Source organism: Gymnodraco acuticeps, unplaced genomic scaffold (assembly GCF_902827175.1).
Source record: "Gymnodraco acuticeps unplaced genomic scaffold, fGymAcu1.1, whole genome shotgun sequence".
Taxonomy (NCBI): domain Eukaryota; kingdom Metazoa; phylum Chordata; class Actinopteri; order Perciformes; family Bathydraconidae; genus Gymnodraco; species Gymnodraco acuticeps.
This window is the reverse complement of record NW_022990595.1, coordinates 623229-631996: the sequence shown is the minus strand read 5'-3', so window position 1 is coordinate 631996 and position 8768 is coordinate 623229. Positions and strand designations below refer to the sequence as shown.

Here is an 8768-nt window from a genome sequence, read left to right as displayed (position 1 = left end):
ACAGCAACATTTAATCTAAATGTTCTGTTACGTAGATAAAGGACACTTTCAGATGTGTGTGTGTGTGTGTGTGTGGGTGTGTGTGTGTGTGTGTGTGGGTGTGTGTGTGTGTGTGTGTGTGGTGTGTGTGTGTTGTGTGTGTGTGTGTGTGTGGCCATCTAAAACAGTTGGCAGTAAAATGGTTTTCATTTGGAACAGTACTGTAAAGCCCTTAGTTGATTAATCCATGTCCTAAAAAGCAACATTAATATCATACTATGCAATATTTCAGACCTACATTTCATATCCAGTGAAAGACAAATATAAGCTCCGTGTATATCTTACATTATTCTTCTGTAGCACTGAGGCCAGATTCCTTTAAGCCTCCTGTAACGCATTTACAGATTGAATCCATAGATGTTTGGGCAAGCCGTTAAGTTAGCAAACATAATGAATAAGAAAAAGGGTGAAGTGAAAGGACACTTCATAGGGTGCAGTTCCTGTTGGACACAACTGCTGTAAATCATTTGAATTATTTTATTGACCATGCCATATATACAACTGATAAGCAACGAAAAAAAGGGAAATACCAGATACCCCACCCCTAGAAAAACCCTCCATATATCTCACACGCTCATTTCCTTACTGACCATTTAAGGAAGAAGGTACGGATGGGCGTTGACAAGGGACCGGCCATTGGTTCTGCATTAATCTTTTCTGTATCCGTCATTCAGGCAGGACTAACCGGATGAGCTGCGAGACCTGAGAAAGCAAAAATAATAAAACAAATTAAGAAGGAAGAGGAAACAAGCTGGTGAAAAGAGGATATCTTATTAAATATCTCTCTAGAACCACAGTAACAGGATTACAACCACCATGGTGACACTGGATTTCAGGACACTGACAGTGCCTGTGGGCATCGTGCGGATACTGGAGCTGATCCTCACCTGTATCTCCTTCAGCCTGGTGGCTTCAGTGGGAAACAGGGCAGAGTCCTTCTGGACGTGGTGCATGTTCACCTGGTGCTTGTGCTTCTGCGTCACCTTTCTCATACTCTTCCTGGAGTTCTTCAGCCTCAGCTCGAAGTTGCCGATCTCCTGGGAGGACTTCACTGCTGCGTTTGCCATGTTGGCAACTCTAATGGTTGGTATCTTCTCATTTGTCTTTGTTTACAAATATTTGTATTATAAACTTGACATGGGTTGTTGTTGAAGCCAGTGACATTAGTGTTCTTGGGAATATTAAAGTCTACAGGTTGAAAATAAGATGCATTTTAACCTAAATGAACGAGCTAACCTTTTAAATAAATACAGTATGTGAGCCAAGATGAAAATGTAAACATAAGGGTACAGAGGGAGAACAAATCCACCTTATTACACAATTAATTGATGTACTTTTTAAGAAAAATGTCCTGAAATTGTTTCACTTTGTTTTTAACCCCTACAATTCAATGAAAAGAGATTATAATCACATTTGACTAACTTTGACATTAGGCTGTTGTAAAAATGTATGTTTATTATTTACTGGTGCTAATATACTTTTTACTGTTGCTAATATAATTTTAAAAAAGGGGTTATCAATAAGTGATAAAGAGATAAGATTTATTTTATTGATCCCAATTTGTTTTTTTTTTCATCACAGCAGCAAGTTAAAACAAAAAAAAAGAAATAAACAAACACAAAAAGAACACAGAACTGAAAAGTAAAATATATACACGTTGACAGTGAAAAATATGTAGACTATCAAATGAACACAATGAAAGCCAAATTACAGCTAACAAAATGTAAGAGTAGGATATCAATTTTGGAGAAACCAGCTAGAGTGCGCTGGAATTTGAAAATACACAGCCGGAAAAAATCTGCCACTTCCTTACAGAGCCCCTCCTCCAACACACACGAACGCGCACATGACCAATGAGGGCACGAGATAAGTTTGTGCACAGATGGAAGGCTGACAGGCAGGTAGGCCATCCAGTTATTTTAGCCGGGCCGGCTCAGATGATTGGTCGTGCTTTTTACAGCGCCACGGCTTCCACAGATATTTTTTTATGGATTTTTTGTCAAAGCACTTAAGATATTCATTGCTATCGGGATGTTAAGAGCATTCCATGGAATATAACACAAAGTGTATCTCGAGCCGGTTTCTCAAACTTACCTACCCCACCTTTAAGTGTGCAATTGTTCTTATAAGTAAAACAGACTGACAGACAGTAAGGTTAGAATTAATCGTTTCTCATTCTTATAATTACCTTTTCCTCACACAGGTGCTAGCAGCGTCCATAATCTATCCCAGGTTCTACACTTGCTCCAGCTGCAGCAGACAGATCGGTGCCACAGTCACTTCCTGTCTGGTCTTTATCCTGTACGCCGTTGAAGTGGGGCTGACCCGAGCTAAACCCGGCGAGCTGAGTGGGTTCCTGTCCACAGTCCCGGGCCTCCTCAAGGTTCTGGAGGCCTTCGTGGCCTGCATCATCTTCATCTGCTTGGACCACCACCAGTACTCTAGTTATCCAGGGCTCCAGTGGTGTGTCGCTGTCTACTCCATTTGCTTCATCTTTGCCCTCCTCGTCATCATCTTTACCGTCTGCCGCCTTCTGTCTCTCTTCCCCGCACCATTTGACAAAGTCCTGACAGCATGCAACGTGTTGGCGGTGTTGATGTACCTCACAGCTGTGGTCATCTGGCCGTTGTATAGCTTCCAGAACAATCCCAGGCCGAGCACTTGCAAGGCAGGTGTTCTATGTCAGTGGGATAATTTAGTGGTTATCTCCTTCATGACCGCTTTTAACCTTGGTGCTTACATTGCCGATACTATTTATTCTTGTAGGCTGGTGTTTTTTGTTAGCAGAACATAGGGTGCAAAAACGCATCATAGTTCAGGTGTCAAACAGAACTTAGATAAAGCAGCTCTTTGATAACTACTGTTAAAAATTCACTGTAGTTTTGTTCATGATAACCCTGACACTCTTTGTGGTAGTTTTAATTTGCTTACTTCTATTTATTAATGATACATTCTCTGAGGACATGGAATAACAGTCCTGTGTCTAGTTTTTAACATTAAGAAGATGCTATCTCAATCTATTGTTTACTTGCATTATTCTCAATTGACTCTTAATTCCGTTATTTTTGATACAGCATTGATATGACAATGATAGTCTCAGTTATATTGTTGTAAATTCCAGTGTTTGAAATAGGAATAAAAGTGTGATTTTTGTCATCAACACAAGTGTCGCTATTTCTTAACTGTTTCAGCACCTCGGTAACTAATTAAAAACATTCCTGGATTTGGACTTGTAAATGAGTAATATGTTTAATGACCTAATAAACTGTGTAATATTTAAACCGGCGCAGTTGGCCCTCTCCTATCCTTTTCTAAGGATGTTTGCAAAGGTGTGCCAAAGTGTGTACCTTCCACAACTCCACTCAAACTTTTCTGCTTTTCGTAGAAACAAACTGTTCTCTATCATGATATGTAGTTACTCCTCTGTGTTTGCCACATTTAATGATGAAACTGTCAAAATAAAAAAGTAGTGACGGTAATGTGTTTTATAACAAGGAAGTGATAGGTCAGGATTAAAGTCTGGTTGCTTATCGTAATAATATCTTTTGAAGTTAGATACACAATCTTACTCCAGTCCAAGCATTGCTGCCCTCTACAGTAAAAATGGAGAATCACGAGAAGAAGTAATAATGATCTTGTAAACACAAATCAAGAGAAGGAGAGAGAGAGTAAAATCAAACATCAATTTAAAAAGGGCTTTCTGTGTCTATAAGTTATAGGTTATCGACCACATTACACAATGTTATTTTGGACCCAAACCATAATGCAAACTTACCCTTAGGGTACCAAAGGCACCAAAATACAACATATCTATTTTGTAATGAGTGCTTTTGTTGTCATATACGAGGAGATTTTTTTATAATTTGTTTTGCTTCTTGGCTTAATGTATAGAAAGTGAGTTTAAGTTTTAACAGTATATTTTGCTTTTGGTAGAGGGCAATGTCAACACTGATGTAATGACTAACATTGAGTAAATACACTAAACAATCTATTGTTATTTTTCTCTTTTTTATGTGGAATAGAATAATATAAACTTTCTTCACGTTATTTTAATGTAGTTAAAGTCAACTCTAATAAATGTGGCTAAAGACGTGAACTGTTATATATGCTAAAGCATTAAAGGGTCTCTTGAGTTTTCTTACACTACGAGGATCTTTTATGATCTGATTTGATCCACGTAATTGTTGATTTTCAGATTATTTTACACCAACCATTCAAAATGTCCTGTTGTTTTGTTTTATATATAAGTATTATGTATTGCTCTAACTAGTATACCATGGAGTGTTTTTATGCTGTTAACTGACAAAGTGTATACACTTCAATTAAAAAACTATATATTTGATTTAAAAAAACATTATTAAACTACCCAGGGACAAATATGAGATCTATCTTTGGATCCAGAGTGTGATTTTCCGTAGGACTTGACCTTACACCCCATCATTGTGTTGGAGATTAGTTTCTGAACAAGGCTTGCACTGAGGACCAGAGTTCAATGTGTGTGGCATGAGATGAATATGATAACAGACAACCTGTGTCCAATCCGTGAAGTCAAACACGGGCCATAAACTGTGCAGATAAGCCTGGGATGCTCTGTTTGAGTATACACCCACCACACTTTGAGTTTCAGTTTCAAAGAACACACCTGCTCAGGAGCTCTTGGCTACATGGATTTCTTTGACAGGAGCTGGTTTGAAAAACAAGGCCTTGCTGAACGAGGGGTGCACTGAGAAGAATCATCTGACATTGGAAACATTTTTTTTTTGGGGTCAAACGGATTCATCCTGTGCAGTCATGATTGGTGTGGACTTGCGGGCGCTCACTCAGCCAGTGGGCATCATGCGAATAATGGCGGCCATCCTCACCTGTATGTGTTTTAGCCTGGTGGCAACAGTGGGATACGTACAGTCCCCCTACTGGGCGTGGTGCATGTTCACCTGGTGTTTCTGCTTCTTCTTCACTCTTCTCATTCTCATCCTGGAGTTCACAACTGTCAACGCCAAATTACCTTTTGCCTGGGAGGATTTCACCACTGGCTTTGCCATGCTGTCGACCCTCATGTGTCTTTCCGTCTCCATCATATACCCCACATTTTTCACTTGCAAGACCTGCTACCGACAGATCGGAGCCTCTGTTGTGTCCTGGGTTTGTTTCGGGGTGTACGCAGGCGAGGTGGTTTTAACTCGCCTTCGTCCAAGCGGGCAGAACATCGGGTTCCTCTCCACGTTGCCCGGCATCATGAAGATGCTGGAGACATTCCTCGCCTGTCTTATCTTCATGTCCCTGGAGACAGGACAGTATTCAAGCTTCCCAGGACTGCAGTGGTGCGTGGCCGCGTACTCCTTGTGCTTCATCTTCGCCCTCCTCATAATCCTGCTCACCACTGCACAGCTGACCTCTTTTGTTCCATTCTTTGACAAAGTTGTGATTGTCTATAACATTTTGGCAGCAGTGATGTATACAACAGCAATGGTGATCTGGCCACTGTACAGTTTCCGCAACAATAAGAGACCCATTACCTGTGCCTCCCTCTGTCCCTGGGATAAACTGGTGGTGGTCACCTTCATGACGATATTCAACGTCATTGTTTACACCCTGGACACGGTTTACTCCATACGCCTTGTGTTCTTTGTAAGCAATGAGTGAAGCAGCTGCCTCTCAACGTGAACTGAAAACAATCCAGGGATTTATAGATGTACTGTTCTTTTACAGACAATGCTGAATACAATACATATATTCTGCTAAAGATGAATGATTAAATTAACAGCATGTTTGGTGCCCTGTATACTATGTGGAGTTAGTTAATGATTACAACTATTATATCACTGTTGTAAAAATATAAATTAGCCTAGTAGAACTTTGGATCCTGATGTAAATCAAATAGTGCAGGTCATCATTTTGAGCTCCTACTTTAGTTTTTATAACACTGAGTCACAGTCAAATAAGGCCACATGTTAATCTATGCCTACACTTAAATGATTGTGATGTCATCATTCGTGGGTGGCCTGCTGATTAAAGGCATAGCGGTTGGTTAAAAATACTTGCAGAGTAGCACCCTCATGATCATCTAATCTAATGTTCCACAAAAAAGCAATTAAAATGTACTATTCCTTTATTCGTAAAATGATGTTCTGGTAAAGTAAATGCCTACAGATAACAATGAGTTTAACATGATGCATGGACAGTGACAAGCAGTGCGTCCATTGAAAGATGCAACGGGAAGAGAAGAGGAAGAGAAACAGGTAGAGGCGAGACAGCGAGAGATTTCCAAGTTGAAGCGATGTGTGGGAAAAGTGGAAGAGAAAACCCTTTAATTAACTGCTAACTGCTGCAGGAGTTGTTGTTTTTTTTCAAGGTGTTATCTTTCTTTTTTTCTTATTTAGCTTCTTTTCTTGCTCAAAGTTGTGGTGGGTAGGAACGGAAAGCTACAAAAAGTATGACGTCAATTCATTATTTTCCTTTTTTAACCAAAAGGAAGTGTAAAAAGACATCAACCAAATCTCACTTGTAATCCTGCAGCCTTTGTGCTACCTGGCACACCAATCCGTGTGAGTGATCTGGAGTCAAAAGGAGCAACCGGAGCGTGGAAATTTAGCTTTTCTTCTCATGTCAGTCTGTCAGAAAGACAGAGCTTTTTTAAGTCAATTGTCTGTTTCTGTCAGACACAGAGGCATGCACAATCTGCTTTCATTTAGATTGCACAAGAAATTGAGACAGAAATGCATTAAACAGAGTGTTTTCTTCTACATAAAACTGAATAAATATGGTGGCAATTTAAACTGGGCTGCAGCTACAGATCAGTTGTAAGAATGACATTTGTTCATGAAATCTAAGCTTGTACTTTCGAAAGGATCTCCTAGACGCAGCAGTGGGAAAGTGTTTCTGTGCTGTATGTTCATTAAATCAATGACATTCGTCCAACCTGCTCTAACTCTGTTATCTGAGGGAGTGTGTCAAACACTATTAATTAAGTGCCGTTTAAACTAAATAAATGATTGCAATTAATGGCAATGGCAAAACTTATCTTGGAACTCATTTACTTTGATTCTCCCCAAGAAGGAATTTCAGGGAACGCAGCTGTAAGGACATGTTTAATTCTCAGTGTACAGTATTTTTAAGCAACAATAATCGTTGACCCTTAATGTGTTTATATGTTTTAAAATAAATCAAGTTTAATGGATTTAAATGTTTTACCTCTAACTTGTCCTTAATTCACACAGTTTATTACATTACGTTTATATTGTTTAATATTAGGGAAAAAACAATGCCTGTCAAAGGTGTTTCAATACCCTCTATCATCTCTGGTTTATGATGATATTTGCTTATTAAGATATAAAAAAAAAAAAAAGCTATTTCTTTTAGACTATTTTATATCAATTTTCTTATTCTAGGGAATTTACATTGACGTTTTAATGTAAAGAATAAACCTCAATGTATCGACATTTAGTTATCAGCAATAAACACATTTCTTAACTTCAGGTCAATTATTTACTTAATTAATCTTATTTCCCAATAACCTCATACTCATTTTAAAAGGGATCTTTTTTTTATTTTATCCAAAATAATGTGGATACCTTTTGGACCAATCAGTGACAAGATACAAAATGTAGCTGCTTTTAGTTTGTATGCTCCCCACAAATTGAACAAACTTCCAGAAAACCTGAGGTCTTCACCAACGCTGAGTTCTTTTAAGACACTAGTCAGGCTAAAAACACTACTTTTTAGAGCTGCTTACCCAGATTGAACATGGTAAAAAACTGTAAATTATAGTGTCCGTCCAAAAAATATGTTGTACTTATAGTGACAACCAGTGGTGTAGTGGGCGTTGGACGCGGGGGTACGCCGTACCCCCACTTATTTGAAGCATGATTTTTTTTTAACAGTCTAATAAATATAAATACATTGCCAGTGTTATCAGTTGCAAGTGTGTATTTGTTGTAATAATGACGAAAACATAATAGGCAGATTTCACAGTAATTATAATAAAAACGTAGCTCAAGCTTTATGCAACTTGATTTGAAGCGTGTGTGTGTGTGTGTGAGGGGCAGCACCGTGTGTGTGTGTGTGTGTGTGTGTGTGTGTGTGTGTGTGTGTGTGTGTGTGTGTGTGTGTGTGTGTGTGTGTGTGTGTGTGTGTGTGTGTGTGTGTGTGTGTGTGTGTGTGTGTGTGTGTGTGTGGTACAGTGTGTGCGTAGATGCAGTGGACAGACAGGTCTCAGTTGGTTTGGTGTCCTCTGCTTACTTTTAATACTTGTAAATAAAACTTTTGGCTCGTAATTTATTTTCCTCATTGTTGCGACCAGAGAGAGGGGGGGGATATATCCAGTCTCTGATATGTTATTATGAGAGTGCTCTGTTTGATTCTGAAATTGTATATATTTATATAAATATATACATAATATGTGTGTGTGTGTGTGTGTGTGTGTGTGTGTGTGTGTGTGTGTGTCTGCATCTGTAGCCTGTTATTGTCTCATTATACCGCACTGTGAATAAATTAAAAGTAAATATATAAGTCGTCATGAACACACCTGTCCATCACACAGAGGGCTGCTGTGCCTCCTGTCATCGTTAATGGACGTCATTTTAAATGACCGCTTAGAGGAGAGGAGTTCTCATTTCTCTAACCGCCTGCTGCTTCCCCTCCTCTCTCCTCGGTTCCCCTCCTCGGCTCTTCCGCTCGCATCTCCTGTGGGCGGGACTAAGTCTCGAGGATAGGAGTCGAGGAGGGGAGTC

General features: G+C 39.3%; 2 protein-coding genes across 2 annotated transcripts; both read left to right on the top strand.

Moving 5' to 3' along the window:
- The first annotated feature begins 505 nt into the window (after positions 1 to 505).
- On the top strand, positions 506 to 3262 carry LOC117554441 (myeloid-associated differentiation marker homolog). Its single transcript, XM_034228887.1, has 2 exons — positions 506 to 1122; positions 2243 to 3262. Exons 1-2 carry the CDS (start codon positions 856 to 858, stop codon positions 2831 to 2833), a joined length of 858 nt encoding a protein of 285 aa, XP_034084778.1. The 5' UTR covers positions 506 to 855; the 3' UTR covers positions 2834 to 3262.
- Positions 3263 to 4669: 1407 nt separating this feature from the next.
- Positions 4670 to 7284, top strand: LOC117554440 (myeloid-associated differentiation marker-like). Its single transcript, XM_034228886.1, has one exon. It carries the CDS (start codon positions 4831 to 4833, stop codon positions 5680 to 5682), a length of 852 nt encoding a protein of 283 aa, XP_034084777.1. The 5' UTR covers positions 4670 to 4830; the 3' UTR covers positions 5683 to 7284.
- Positions 7285 to 8768: the final 1484 nt, after the last annotated feature.

Coding starts and splice junctions, on each gene's coding strand:
- LOC117554440 (XM_034228886.1), top strand. CDS start 4,831: ATGATTGGTGTGGACTTGCGGGCGCTCACTCAGCCAGTGGGCATCATG.
- LOC117554441 (XM_034228887.1), top strand. CDS start 856: ATGGTGACACTGGATTTCAGGACACTGACAGTGCCTGTGGGCATCGTG. Junction 1,123..2,242: donor CCATGTTGGCAACTCTAATG/GTTGGTATCTTC, acceptor TTCCTCACACAG/GTGCTAGCAGCGTCCATAAT.